This window comes from Ciona intestinalis, unplaced genomic scaffold (assembly GCF_000224145.3).
Source record: "Ciona intestinalis unplaced genomic scaffold, KH HT001271.1, whole genome shotgun sequence".
Classification (NCBI taxonomy): Eukaryota; Metazoa; Chordata; class Ascidiacea; order Phlebobranchia; family Cionidae; genus Ciona; species Ciona intestinalis.
In genome coordinates, this window is record NW_004191592.1 from 1,317 (window position 1) to 17,404 (window position 16,088).

The window sequence follows — 16,088 nt, forward strand, 5'->3', positions numbered from 1 at the left end:
AAGAAGACACCCATGTTATAACTCGACATTGAGCATGAGGTGTATGAATACACCACGTGTGTCTGGTGTATAAGAAGACACCCATGTTATAACTGGACAGTGAGCATGAGGTGTATGAATACACCACGTGTGTCTGGTGTATAAGAAGACACCCATGTTATAACTCGACAGTGAGCATGAGGTGTATGAATACACCACGTGTGTCTGGTGTATAAGAAGACACCCATGTTATAACTCGACAGTGAGCATGAGGTGTATGAATACACAATGTGTGTCTGGTGTATATGAAGACACCCATGTTATAACTCGACAGTGAGCATGAGGTGTATGAATACACCATGTGTGTCGGGTGTATAAGAAGACATCCATGTTATAACTCGACAGTGAGCATGAAGTGTATGAATACACCATGTGTGTCTGGTGTATAAGAAGACACCCATGTTATAACTCGACAGTGAGCATGAGGTGTATGAATACACCATGTGTGTCTGGTGTATAAGAAGACACCCATGTTATAACACGACAGTGAGCATGAGGTGTATGAATACACCATGTGTGTCTGGTGTATAAGAAGACACCCATGTTATAACTCGACAGTGAGCATGAGGTGTATGAATACACCATGTGTGTCTGGTGTATAAGAAGACACCCATGTTATAACACGACAGTGAGCATGAGGTGTATGAATACACCATGTGTGTCTGGTGTATAAGAAGACACCCATGTTATAACTCGACAGTGAGCATAAGGTGTATGAATACACCATGTGTGTCTGGTGTATAAGAAGCCATCCATGTTATAACTCGACAGTGAGCATAAGGTACACATAACCTCTACATCCAGGATGTATTAGACGAATGGTTAGCATGCCAGCGCTCTTGGTTGTACTTGGAGCCGATTTTTAGTCTGAGGACATCAACCGCCAACTACCAGTTGAAGGGAAGCGATATCAAACCATGGAGAGAATGTGGAGAAAGATAATGAAAAACGCAAACGAAAACACTCAGGTTGGTGGCTCGAGTGCTAAACCTGGGGTGGTAGGCGGGGCAACCCGGGAATTTTAAATAGCATGAATCAGTAAACATTGTCGCTTTTTGTTGCAGGTCTGATTATCCCTGTCTACTCTGCATTACTGATTATCCCTGTCTACTCTGCATTATAAATAACAGTGTTTGCTTTTTTATTCTGAATGTCGTCAGAGGTTTTTAAACTATAAGTTCAAAGTAGATGTTCCGGCAATTTTTAGCTTGACACTGCTATCATTGTGGGCAAATATGTCTTTGGACTCTTAAGAGCAAACCCTAATAATGTTACGGGACACAAAATATCATTCCTTTAAGATCACATACAGAAAAATTGAAAATTTCTTTCCGAATACACTTGACAGCAACAACACAAATAATCAGCCATGTTGTATTTTCTCACATTAGGTGATTTCCCTTTGCTCCGATGCCAGGTTGCTTGAAAGTTTAAAGGAATGCAACAAATTGTTGGAGCAAGTGCAAAAGGGACTCAGTGAATATTTGGAAACAAAGAGAGCGGCTTTCCCAAGGTTAGTGAGTTTATTACAATGCTCTTATAACATTTATGTCTATTTTCCTGTGTGTTGGCTTAGTGGTTAGCAACCAAAGGGTACCGGGTTTAATGCTTGATACTGATATCTTAATTTTAACCCAACTTTTGAGAGTTACGTGGTTTCTGCAACCATGTGTTTTCTTATTTTATTCCTATTATGCTGGTTATTTGACGTGTATGTGCCTTGGGCAAGATACTTAACAGACATTTCTCCAACACAGTTGTCACTAATAGGATGTAGCCCCTGGGTGCTAATGTAATGAGTCTGATCCCTACCATAGAAGAGGTCAAATAACAAAACACTGACTTATGAAACATCTATATTAAAATAACATACATAATACATGTTTCTCTCTTTGGATACAGTAGCGAAGATTAGGTTAATAAGACATCGAAAAAAAGACAACAAAATATAAAACCATGTTCATCTCAGATTCTATTTCTTATCTGATGACGAGTTGCTTGAAATTCTCTCCCAAACCAAAGATCCCACAGCAGTTCAACCTCATCTAAGGAAATGCTTTGAAAATATTTACCAGGTATTTATATCAACTAGAGGTCGTTGGTTCAAGGCTCACTGTGGTAACTATGATTATGCAGGTTAATGTGCTGGGTTCTAGACTAGAGGATACTGGTTATAACCCAGTGGTTACCAAAGGGTTGTCCAAGTTGTCAGCCATATATAAAAACAAATATCCAAGAAAGTTACATACGTGGTAACTTGTAAGCGGGCACGAGGTGTATGAAACAAAACACCCGTGTTATAACGACTGTCATTGCCCTGCCATGCGAGGATAAATAAGTTACATACGTGGTAACTTGTAAGCGGGCACGAGGTGTATGAAACAGAACACCCGTGTTATAGCGACTGTAGTTGCCCAACCATGCGCGGATAAATAAGTTACATATGTGGTAACTCATAAGCGGGCACGAGGTGTATGAAACAGAACGTCTGTGTTATAACCAGCCATGCGAGGATAAATAAGTTTCATTTACAAAAAAAATGCTCTATAAATCCGATTTAAGAAAGAAAGGCATGGTGACATATGTTATAACGACTGTCATTACTCGCCACGGGAGAATATGGGTAACTTTATGAAACGACCCTTTTTCTCCTTAGATCAAATTTGAGGAAGACATGCGAATGTCGGAGATGGTTTCCGGTGAGGGGGAGAGGGTCGACTTCTCCGAGGAACTTTACCCCACCGGTAACGTGGAGGATTGGTTGGGTGAAGTGGAGAGAGTGATGTTCGAATCAGTGAGAGCTCAATGTGATAAAGCTGTGGCTGCTTACCCAAACACTAAACGCACGGAGTGGGTACTTGACTGGCCAGGTGGGTTGGATGTTGGTTGTGTTTTTTTGTTGGTAAAAATCCATTGTACACGGGTGAGTTCTTTGTTGTGGAATTTATATCAGAGTTGGCCCCTTCTTTATTATTAGTGCTATTGTATCAAGGCTGGGTTTGAGCCAGCCCAACAAATAAGTTTACAAGAACAGCAGTCCAGTAGTTGCGGGACATTTTATATATATTGTTTAGGATTTCAGCAAGAGCATTCACAAACGCTGTTCCAGAAGTTGATCAATATTTTATGTTTAATGGTGTTTTGATTGCTAGGCACCCAATTATAAAATAACACACGATGTTTCGCACAGACCAAGTAGTTATTACGTAAATATTAACCAAATTTTCCATTTTTTTACCAGAAAAGTGTTTTTAGCATTACATTATGTTTGGTAGCAATGATAGCATAAGATACGCATCAATTATAACTTAATAACCAATATTTAATACAGGCCAATGGTTATGGCTCAAATAGTGCTAAAAGTTACCTTTTTGATCAAAAGAGTAATTTTCGTATTACATTATGCCTGGTAGCAACATTAGATTTGCATCAAAACACCCAATGACCGATAATTAATACAGGCCAATGGTTATAGCTGGAACATTAACCGAATTTACCTTTTTTTTATCAAAAGAGTATATTTTAAAATTCCGTTATGACATATAACAGCATAGATTTGCATCGATTATAACATAACACCCAATGTTCAATGTAGGGCAAGTGGTTATAGCTGGTGCCCAAGTTTACTGGTCAAGGTACGTTGAAGAAGCGATCGAAGCCGGTAAAATTGATGATCTTTATGAGCGTTTGGTTTCTATGTTGAACGACTTGGTGGAACTCGTTCGTGGAAAACTAACCGGGATGCAAAGATTGATGATGTCAGCACTTATCGTTATTGAGGTATGTGGTATCTATGGTGGTTATATTGTTTCTATGGTGGTTATGTTCTCTCTATGGTGAATTATGAATTAATTGTGTATCGGCTTTGTGTTTACCGCCAATTAGGATAACGGAACAGAATAAAACGCGTTCCATTTTACCCCACCCTACTATATATGAATGCAACTTATTCTCATCTGACAAGGTAACCTGCTGTCTGACAAGGTAACCATACTTAACTACAGGTGCACGCTAGAGATGTGGTTGGCAATCTATGCGCAGAGAAAGTTAAAACTGTCAATGATTTCGAATGGATCAGTCAATTGCGGTAACTTAAAATATATGTGTATATGTTGACCTGGGTGTTGTATTCATACACCCCATGCTCACTATCAAGTTATAACATGGGTGTCTTCTTATACACAAGACACACATGGTGTATTCATACACCTCATGCTCACAACTCATAAACAACCATACTTGCACACAGCTACTATTGGATGAAGAATGACTTATACGTGCAAGCAGTGAACGCAGAGTTCCCGTACGGTTACGAATATCTCGGCAACACTGGAAGATTGGTCATCACTCCTTTGACTGACAGGTGAAATAACTTTGTTTAATTAAGCAGTACCTATCAAGGGGCGGGATAGTTTTATAACGGCATATGTGTTAATCTTTTTCGACAATTGCTCCAACCCAGTGGTCACTAATTGGTTGTCCAAATCGTCAGTCATACAAAAAACAATCACCCACAAAGTTACATACGTGGTAACTTGTAAGCCGGCACGAAGTGTATGGAACAGAACACCCGTGTTATAACGACTGTCGTTGCCCCGCCATGCGAGGATAAATAAGTTACACTCATTTAATAACATAAATAAATTCCCATCAATCACTTGGCTAACACCATGATTGAGAATGGAAATTAAGTATTACTGATCCAACACCTTGTACATCCACACACCAGATGCTACCTCACCCTCACTGGAGCTCTCCACTTAAAGTTCGGTGGAGCTCCTGCCGGCCCTGCAGGGACAGGAAAGACTGAAACAACCAAAGATCTCGGGAAAGCCCTTGCTATTCAAACTGTTGTGTTCAACTGTAGCGACCAACTGGATTTCATGGCGATGGGGAAATTCTTCAAGGGTCTTGCGAGCTCGGGGGCTTGGGCTTGCTTTGATGAGTTCAATAGGATTGATATTGAGGTGTGTATTGTGGTCAGTGGCGCAGCCAGTGGGGTTTTGGGGGTCGCAACCCCTCCCCTTTTAAACCAAAAAAAACAAACATTTTTTTTTTAAAAATTTAAAAAAATTTGTTTGGAAAAATTTTTGATTAAAACTCTCCCCCCCCCCTTTTATTATGGCTGCGCCACTAAGGTGTGTATAGTGGTTAAGGCATATGATGCAGTAGGTTGAGCGAGGATACATAAGTTTCAATTTTTTATTTAATTATATGCCCCCTAAATTTTATACATGACAGCCAACATTAACCTTCTTATACCCCACAGGTGTTATCAGTAGTTGCCCAACAGATTGCCACGATACAAAACGCACAAAGTGCTCGTGCGGAAAGGTTTATGTTTGAGGGGGTTGAGATAACATTGAAGGCGGCGTGTGCTGTGTTTATAACAATGAACCCTGGCTACGCTGGAAGGACCGAGTTGCCTGATAATTTAAAGGTGGGTGTATATATGGCTGCAGTGTATGGATAAGTTGAGTGACTTAGTGTGTGGATAAGTTGAGTGAGTGGGATTTGACAGTAAGCATGGATAAGACACTCAAGTTATAAGTCACTCACAAGTATATCTAATACCTTCCACAGGCGTTGTTCCGTCCAGTAGCCATGATGGTCCCAGATTACGCCATGATCGCTGAAATCTCACTTTACAGTTTTGGATTCAATAATGCAAAGGTAAATAATCTAATTTGTAAAAAAGATTTGTGGTTTCACAGCCATGCTTTTTAACCCAGACTCTTTCATTTATTTTTTTCATAGTGTTTAATAAAGGCCCACGTTTTTGTATTAAATTCCTCTCCATGTTGCTTAAATATAATATTTGTTACTCTAATCAAAGGATAAATATAACATATATTATGGTTGAGAAACAGTTCCTGTACATTGAGGATTATCAATTCAACTGATAACATAACTGTGTGGTGGTGAATAGACTAGATTTAGGAGAGCTACAAAAAAACAAAAGCGACTCCCTGCTGGAGCTTATAAGCAATATATTGTACATAACGGGCCGTGTAAGGGAATTTACGAAACAGTGCGCAGGCCGGTCAAAATGAGCTCGAAGGTTGCCAACCTTTGTTATACCTAAAGTTAACCACCCTTGATACACGCAGCACTTGTCCAAGAAGATAGTCAGCACGTTCAAGCTTTCATCTGAACAACTGAGTTCACAAGACCATTATGACTTTGGGATGAGGGCCGTTAAGACTGTTATATCTGCTGCTGGTAAATAGATATATATGTGTGTTTTATGGTAGGTATGTTTCATGGCTGCTGGTAAATAGATATATATGTGTGTTTTATGGTAGGTATGTTTCATGGCTGCATGTAAATATGTGTGTTGATGCCTCAGGGGTTTTGGAGCCATTGGTATAAACACCCTTATGCGTGGTAATACGATTTAAGTCAATAAGGATGGTAATTAGAATTGTTTTTGGTTACTGGAAACTTCCATAGTGTATTGACGCCTTGACGGTATGCTAAAAACTCTCAGTGAGTGGGGCGAAGCTGCAATTTGTGGATTAACTTTAAAACAAGGCAAACTCATGCACCTGGGGGCGATATTGCTTTTATGGTACTGTGTTGCATAGGACCAGAATTTCAGGCTAAAAAGATGTAAATAGAAATTAGGAATAGCATGGGATCAGTGTTATAGGCCAAAAGTGTGTAAATAGAAATCTATTATTGACTGCTTTGTTTAAGAAATACCAGAAGCTCCTACAGTATTACCCACAACACCCATTATCACCAACAACTACCATCATCAACAGGCAACTTGAAGCGTGAACATCCGGACATGGATGAGGAGGTGATTTGTCTCCGTGCGATCCGAGATGTCAACATCCCTAAGTTCCTCCTGGATGATCTCAAACTCTTCCGTGGCATCGTGTCCGATCTCTTCCCGAAGATCAAAGAGGAAGCGATCGATTACGGGATCCTCATGGAGTCGATCGTGGATTCGTGCCCCAAGTTAGGGGTGCAAGCTGTGGAAGGTGGGTTGGTATATTGTATGGGGCCATGGCTGAAGCCAGCTATAGTTGACTTATGTAGGGCAGAGTTGGCCCATTACCCCAACATTGTATATGCTCATTTTATATGAGTTAGGTCGTACAGTGAGGCATGTCATGGGACCTGGGATTAAGGCCATGTTTGGTCTATTACTCTGAAACCCAGGGTGTTACCACATGGACCTTACCAGTTGTTGAATATTACATATTGTCGCCTAGCATCTTTGGTGCTGGGGTAACAAGCCAACTATGGCCTGTATTGACATACCACAAATATGAAATGTTTATTATATCCTCAGGTTTTGTCACTAAATGTATCCAACTTTACGAGACGACTGTTGTACGCCATGGTCTTATGTTGGTTGGCCCAACGTGTTCAGGGAAGACGAAATGTTACAACACACTTGCTAAAGCTCTGACTAAACTTAAAGGACAACCATCTATAAGTGGAGGGGATTATGAAGCTGTGCATGTAAGTTGGTGTATGTAGTGTGCTTGTGTGGTGTGGATGAAATGAGCGGGCTACAACAGTCGTTATAACACGGGTGTTCTGTTTCATACACCCCGTGCCAGCTTACGAGTTACCACATATGTAACTTATTTATCCTCGCATGGCGGGCAACAACAGTCGTTATAACACGGGTGTTCTGTTTCATACACCCCGTGCCAGCTTACGAGTTACCACATATGTAACTTATTTATCCTCGCATGGCGGGCAACAACAGTCGTTATAACACGGGTGTTCTGTTTCATACACCCCGTGCCTGCTTACGAGTTACCACGTATGTAACTTATTTATCCTCGCATGGCGGGCAACAACAGTCGTTATAACACGGGTGTTCTGTTTCATACACCCCGTGCCAGCTTACGAGTTACCACATATGTAACTTATTTATCCTCGCATGGCGGGCAACAACAGTCGTTATAACACGGGTGTTCTGTTTCATACACCCCGTGCCAGCTTACGAGTTACTACATATGTAACTTATTTATCCTCGCATGGCGGGCTACAACAGTCGTTATAACACGAGTGTTCTGTTTCATACACCCCGTGCCTGCTTACGAGTTACCACGTATGTAACTTATTTATCCTCGCATGGCGGGCAACAACAGTCGTTATAACACGGGTGTTCTGTTTCATACACCCCGTGCCAGCTTACGAGTTACCACATATGTAACTTATTTATCCTCGCATGGCGGGCAACAACAGTCGTTATAACACGAGTGTTCTGTTTCATACACCCCGTGCCTGCTTACGAGTTACTATATATGTAACTTATTTATCCTCGCATGGCGGGCAACAACAGTCGTTATAACACGGGTGTTCTGTTTCATACACCCCGTGCCAGCTTACGAGTTACCACATATGTAACTTATTTATCCTCGCATGGCGGGCTACAACAGTCGTTATAACACGAGTGTTCTGTTTCATACACCCCGTGCCTGCTTACGAGTTACCACGTATGTAACTTATTTATCCTCGCATGGCGGGCAACAACAGTCGTTATAACACGGGTGTTCTGTTTCATACACCCCGTGCCAGCTTACGAGTTACCATATATGTAACTTATTTATCCTCGCATGGCGGGCAACAACAGTCGTTATAACACGAGTGTTCTGTTTCATACACCCCGTGCCTGCTTACGAGTTACCACATATGTAACTTATTTATCCTCGCATGGCGGGCAACAACAGTCGTTATAACACGGGTGTTCTGTTTCATACACCCCGTGCCAGCTTACGAGTTACCACATATGTAACTTATTTATCCTCGCATGGCGGGCTACAACAGTCGTTATAACACGGGTGTTCTGTTTCATACACCCCGTGCCAGCTTACGAGTTACCACATATGTAACTTATTTATCCTCGCATGGCAGGGCAACAACAGTCGTTATAACACGAGTGTTCTGTTTCATACATATCCTAGGGCCTAGCCTGTTTTTTAACGACTATCGATTTGCTGCCAGTGTTCTTTTTTTATTTTTAAAGATTAATGAAAGTTAATTTTTATGTTTATTCCACCCAACAGACGGAGGTTTTGAACCCAAAGTCGATAACAATGGGTCAGTTGTATGGTGAGTTTGATGCTATGACTCATGAATGGACAGATGGGATATTATCGACGCTTATCAGACAAGGGTGTTCGGCTACTGATAAAGATAAGAGATGGTGAGATAAATATATGCTGGTGTATTTTATCCAAGATTTCTCTTCTGCTGTTTACCCACTTTTCCCAGCCAAAATATGTTTGGTTTAGGATAAGGTTACCCGCTTACACACAAAGTTGAAAACTCCCATGCTATAAGTTGCCAGTTACTGTACAATAAGCATGAGGTGAGAATTATATGTGGGGGTTCCCAATATTACCCATGGCTGCTGCTCCTATTGTCTTTGCTTAGGAATGCGAGTTACTTGGCAGTGAGCATGAGGTGTATTCAACTTGTATTATTGATCCTGCATTACAACATGATATTTAACCCAATTTTAAGCATGAAAGAATGCTAGTAGCTTTACAGTAAACATGACTACATGAGGTGTATAAAACCACCATGTATGGTGTGCAACACCCGTGTATTAAACCCCTAAGTTTCCCACCCCAAGGATAAACATGAAAGTATCTTAACTTGACAGCAAGCATGAGGTGTATGAAGCCACCATGTATGGTGTGCAACACCCGTGTATTAAACCCCTAAGTTTCCCACTCCAAGGATATACATGAAAGTATCTTAACTTGACAGCAAGCATGAGGTATATGAAGACACCCATGTTATAACTCAACATCAAGCATAAGGACATATATATCACAACCACAATACACCCAGGTACATGTTCGATGGCCCGGTTGACGCCGTATGGATTGAAAACATGAACACGGTGTTGGATGACAATAAGAAGTTGTGTTTGAGCAGTGGAGAGATCATCAAGTTAACTCAACACATGACCATGATGTTTGAGGTTTGAATGCTTTGTGTGCGTGTGTGTATTTGGGTATTCTATTCTATTCTGTATGGGTGAGGTCTATGAGGACCTGGGATTTAGGCCAGACTTGGCCCATTACCCCAACACCCTTGTACGTCCGGAAGTGAAGTTCTTGTTATCATGTTCCGACTCCAGTGTTCCGACCAAGTCCCGTTTTCTGTCCCGATTCTTGTGTATTTGGGTAAGACACTTAGAAACAATTGCTCCAACCCAGGGGTTACACTAATCAGTTGCATCACTCTCGGTGTTGGCGTAATGGAACAACTCTTGCCTAAATCCTAGGTCCTTCAGGACTTCACCAATATAGAATAGAAATATGGAGTATTTTGATTCCCATAAGTATCAAGTCTGTTGATCTTTTCATTGGCAACAATAACGAAGATCAAATTATTCATACCACCAAATCCTTGTTGTATTTCTTTACACAAGAATCGTTCAACTTTATTTATATACAAGACGAGCCATTGTAAGATTAGTTATACTCAGCTCAATACCTCCTAACCCTCCCCCACAGGTAGCTGACCTTGCTGTTGCTTCCCCCGCCACAGTATCAAGGTGTGGCATGGTCTACCTTGAACCTGGCTATATTGGACTTGCACCGTTCGTTTACTGCTGGATGAAACGAGTTCCCGATGTCATTCTTCCCTATGTTGATAAATTAAATGCGTTGTTCGATAAATTCCTGGAGGTAAGAAGACAGTTATCAGTTTGTGAACACTAAAGATAACAGTTCAAAGCTCAACGCTGCTACCAATGTGGGCGAATGTGTCCTTGGGCAAAACACCTAACAGCAATTGGTTATTAATGCGCTATCCAAAATTGTTAGACATACAGAAAACAATTACCCACAAAGTTAAATACGTGGTAACTTGTAAGCAGGCACGAGGTGTATTAAACAGAACACCTGTGTTATAAGGACTGTAGTTGCCCCCTCCTTGTAAGGATAAAAAAGTTACATTTATTCATTTTTCTGATATATCTTCCAGACTCAACAAATTTAACTACATTTTCCATGATTCTTCAATAACATATTAACCCCATTATTCCTACCCAGCCATCCGTGAAGTTTATCCGCAAGAACACGAAGGAGATTGTGGCGTCCGTGAACGCAAACTTAACATTCTCACTGCTCAATTTCCTGGATTGTTTCTTTGCCCCTCTCATTCCTAAGGAGGTAAAGTATTATGATATCTCTATCTATATATACTGAGTAATGTGGTAATAGTAATTGTGAGGTTTTGTGTTTCACATCTGGGATGTCTATTACCCCAACACCCAGGGTGCTACCATCTAGACCCCACTGAGGCAGTTTATAGACACTCAATAATAGAAATTCTGTTCTATAAGGGTTAGGTCTTCAGTGAGGCACACCTGAGACCTGGGATGTAGGTTTATTACCCCAACACCCAGGGTGCTGTCATTTCTTCCCCTAAATCATTTTATTGATGGAGCCGTGGGTTTTAAGTGTTTTTAAAAGGCCCACTACCTTGAAAAGTTGAGAAACACCAGTTTTGATTCATGCTATGACCTGTTTACTATAACAAATATACTGTATTGTGTGTGATTGTATTGTAAGGGGGGAGCTGCAATGCGGGAACGAGCTAAGAAAGACAAACGTTTTGCTAAGTACCTTGCATTTGTAAGTGGCATGCAATGTATTTGCATGGTGGTATACAGTGTATGCCTATCAACCAGTCGCATGGTTATATGGTGTATGCTACTGCATGGTGTATATAAAACATAGTGTATGCCTATTGCATGGGGTATGTAATATCTCTACAGTTATACCATTTCTCTCTTAGTCAGAATTTTAAAGTCACAAGCTTGAAGCCACAAACGTAAAGCCTTAAACTGAAAGCCTCAAACGTAAAGCCTTAAACTCAAAGCCACAAGTTTAAAGCCTTAAGTATAAAAGAGACTTAAATATAAAGAAGAGTTCCTGGCTTTGTATTAGATATCCCCAATACATTATACTGCATGATGATGGTACACATGGTAAACAAAAAGGTGGAATCCATCTTTTGGGTCTTGGTATTCCTTTTTACTTATCTATTCTACATGGGTGAGGTCCTTAGCATGCCATGGGATCCAGGAAATTGTGCCACAGTTGGTACATTACCCTAACACCCAGTTGTAATTATTCCACACATTATGGTTGTACACCTCATAGTCGCAACATTAATTCTACACTCTTCATCCACTTTGTGTGATTACCACTTACTCTATATTAATTATCTAGTGTGAGGTATTCCTACTTTGCACAATGCATGTTATGGATAGGCCATGTTATATCACATACAACATAAACTTCATTGTATAAGTGAAAAGCCTTCTGGTAAAAATGTAATTTTTTTTACCATGAGCAATTATAACATTGATATCATAAAACTTATGTTTTAACCAGACGAGCGATTCACTTATGTATTGTATTATGCCTTGCATCAACAGCAGGATAGCATTTGTATTTTTTCTATATACTCAAATAGTTTATTGTAGCTAGTCTCTCTTTAGTACATTTCTTGAAATAACCATATTATATTTCCATTTTGTAAATTTATCCAAACTATTTTTTAGATTTCGGAACCTATTTCATTACCACGCTAGTTCTGTGTTACAGACTTATGCTTGCACTGCAAAAAAATTGGAAAATAGACATATTATATTGTATAACTTGAAACTATGTAAATGGATATTTGTAGTTATTCTTTTTATCTCTTTTATATTTTATTTCCTTGAACCTTTTAGACTAGCATTCTATAAACTATGGACTAGCATTATACAAAACTGATATTAACTTATATTGTATAAAACTATGGACTTGTATTATATTAAAATTTCCCCAACCCTACAATACTATATATTAAGATATAATAACATGACCATTGCTACCCAGGGTGAACCCACACTAACTGAAAGCCAGTTGGAGCGGGTAGGCGAGCTTATTGAGCCGTGGTTCTTCTTTGCGTTGATATGGAGCGTTGGTGGAACTGTGGATAATGAAGGGAGGGCAAAGTTTTCCGAGTATTTGAGGCAAAGAATGAAAGAAGAGAATGTACGTTGGTTGTTTTATTGTAACCAGAACCAATCACCTACAAAGTTACATACATGGTAACTCGTAAACGGGCATGGGGTGTATTAAACAGAACAACTGTGTTTTAACGACTTTTATTGCCCGCCACTCAAGCACACAGCAAGTACACAGCAAGCTAAAGCTATTGCAGTGTGTGGATAAGCAGATATGACTTTTAGTTTGTTTTGTCATTTATATCTTTTTGAATGGCGCTTCTGCATCTTTTTCCTCCCAATAAAATCAACCTCCAACCCAGGTCTCCCTCCCGTTCCCGGACCAAGGGTTGGTTTACGATTACCAGTTGGATGATGGAGGAGTGACAAAGAAGAGCAATCCTGGAGACGTGGATGATGAGGAACAAACGCAGAAGTCAACAGAGGTGAATGGGGGTGTTTTAGGGGTTCTAGGGGTTGTGGGGGCGTTTTAGGGGTTTGTGGGGGTGAATGGGGGGTGTTTTAGGAGTTTGGGGTTGTGGGGGTGTGTACCTCATGCTCGGGGCCGTTTCTGTAACTATACTTGATGCTATACTAAGCCATTGGTGTAGATTTATTGCCAAAATTATTGTATATAAAAAATGTTGATGTTGAATGAATGGTGTATTATGTTAACACTTTTTATTGTGCTTTTGTATATTATTGTACGATGTGTTTATGATTATGATATTATCATGGACACTGTATTTTCAGATTAAATTTTATCCTAAAAAAATTGAAAAAAATTAAATCCTAAACATTACCTCAGATTAAATGGCGGAGTTGGATGGAGAGCGCTCCTTCATTTGAAGTCACTCCGTCCACGGCGTACGCTGATATCATCGTGCCTACTATTGATACTGTAAGGACGGCCTCACTGGTGGAGATGCTTATTATGCATAAGAAGCAGGTGAGTGGATTGGATAATGTTGCAATATAGGGGTTGAGGGTTCAAGGCTCGATGCTGCTACCATTGGGGCGCATTGTAGGTGATGTTAAATATATGCGATAAACAATGCTAGGGATGGATATTTCTTTGTTTGTTTATTTCACATCAAGATGAGCTACCATGAACAATGCTTTAACCCCCTAGGTTGAGGGTTCAAGGCTTCATGCTGCTACCATTGTGGCATGTATATCTTTAGGCAATATTGGATATATAAAAGAAATGCCTGAGCTGCTCTGAACAACACTGGATGTAGATATTTCTTAGTTTGGTATTTTTACACCAATTCTATTTTAATTTACACAATTCTATTTTAATTTACACAATTCTATTTTAATTTACTCAAGTCTATTGCTGTATTACAGTTAACACAATGTCATAAATAACTCCATTTTAAAACGATTTCCCCGCTTTGTTATATAAAGGTCTTAATACTAAATTAACCTCTTGACCAGATCTTGACCAAAAATTATGATCTATTGCTGTATTACCGTTCATACTATATCATAAATCACCTTATTATAAACATATTTGATCCACCTGTTAAACAACGATTAGTACTGAACTCTCCAGATCTTGACAGTTTGCCCGACCGGCCAACTACAGTTCATACAATATCGTAAATACCTATATCATAAACCTATAGGCGGCTGTACACATAATCCGGCATGCGAATTCGCTTGCGAAGTTGTATGCAAACCCATTACCGAGTTCCGCATGCGGCAACGAAATCCGGACAAACAGACAAAACGGACGAATTCCGGATACTGTGTACAGCCACCTTAAACGTTATAATCCTTTATTCAATTGTTAATGAATCAAACCCCCCAGATCTTGACAGTTGGCCCAACAGGCACGGGCAAAACTGTCGTGCTGATGGACAAGTTATTGAAAGGAATGCCACAGGAATATATCCCTAACTTCATGATGTTCTCGGCTAAAACATCAGCAAACCAGACACAGGTGGATGATTGTGTTGTTTAGATGGTTAACCACAAAAGTGGCCGTTTGATCATTTGTAAGCAGGCACAAGGTGTATGAAACAGAACACTTGTGTTATAACGACTGTCGTTGCCCCGCCATGCGAGGATAAATAAATTACATACGTGGAACTTGTAAGCGAGCATGAGGTGTATGAAACGGAATACTCGTGTTATAACGACCATCATATATATGGGTAAGGTTCTATAGGAAGGCACACCATGGGACCTGGGATTAAGACCAGAGTTAGCACATTACCCCAACATTGTATATGCACATTCTGTTCTATATGGATGAGGTCCTACAGCGAGGCACGCCACGAGACCTGGGATTAAGATCAGAGTTGGCACATTACCCCACACTTTAAACTTAGCCATAATAACTTCCCATCCAAACAGGATCTGATCGATGGCAAACTAGACAAGCGTCGCAAAGGTGTGTTCGCGCCTCCCTTGGGCAAGTACGCCGTGTTCTTTATAGATGATCTCAACATGCCAGCACTTGAGAAGTATGGAGCCCAACCCCCTATAGAGTTACTGAGGCAATGGATGGATCATAATGGATGGTACGACAGGAAGGCTATTGGTGAGTATGGGGGGGGATTACTCTGTACAGTATGGGGTGGTTCAGGCGGGAGACTACTTTTAATCCTTTAGTGGCTTCTGGTATAAAAACCATAGTGTTTCTGTCATATGGCAGATGAAAAGGCAAACCAGGTACATGTTCGATGGCCGATATTAGTAATCACTGGGTTGGAGAAATTGTGCTAAGTGTCTTACCCAAGAAAACATACACCCGCAATGGTAGCAGCATTGGGCCTTGAACTAAGTATCTTCGGATTCCTATATGAACGATCCAATTATACACACAATTACTCAATTTTGTCTTACTCAATTTTGTCTGTATAAACAACAAATGTTAATAAAGCATATACCTCTAGTTAAAAGTAATGCATATGTGGTTCTCATGGTAACTGCAATATGTATTAACCAAATGAATACCAACTAGAAGCCTTGAGCCCCGCAACCATAACATCCCATTCAACCCAGGTTCCTTCCGTACGCTGGTTGATATATCGTTCGTGTTCGCCATGGG

General features: G+C 40.3%; 1 protein-coding gene across 1 annotated transcript; it reads left to right on the forward strand.

The window, feature by feature from the left end:
- Positions 1-804: 804 nt before the first annotated feature.
- On the forward strand, positions 805-16,083 carry LOC101242631 (dynein heavy chain 1, axonemal; the record flags this gene model as incomplete). The annotated part of the gene is made up of 24 exons (XM_004227550.3): positions 805-1,007; positions 1,431-1,552; positions 2,009-2,114; positions 2,696-2,909; positions 3,635-3,819; positions 4,044-4,126; positions 4,289-4,402; positions 4,769-5,006; positions 5,309-5,479; positions 5,623-5,712; positions 6,150-6,261; positions 6,807-7,028; positions 7,343-7,515; positions 9,075-9,214; positions 9,868-10,000; positions 10,539-10,712; positions 11,079-11,198; positions 11,601-11,663; positions 12,918-13,076; positions 13,351-13,473; positions 13,836-13,976; positions 14,844-14,975; positions 15,392-15,578; positions 16,043-16,083. Coding segments are annotated over exons 1-24 (3,294 nt in total), but the record flags the coding sequence as incomplete, so codon positions are not given.
- Positions 16,084-16,088: the final 5 nt, after the last annotated feature.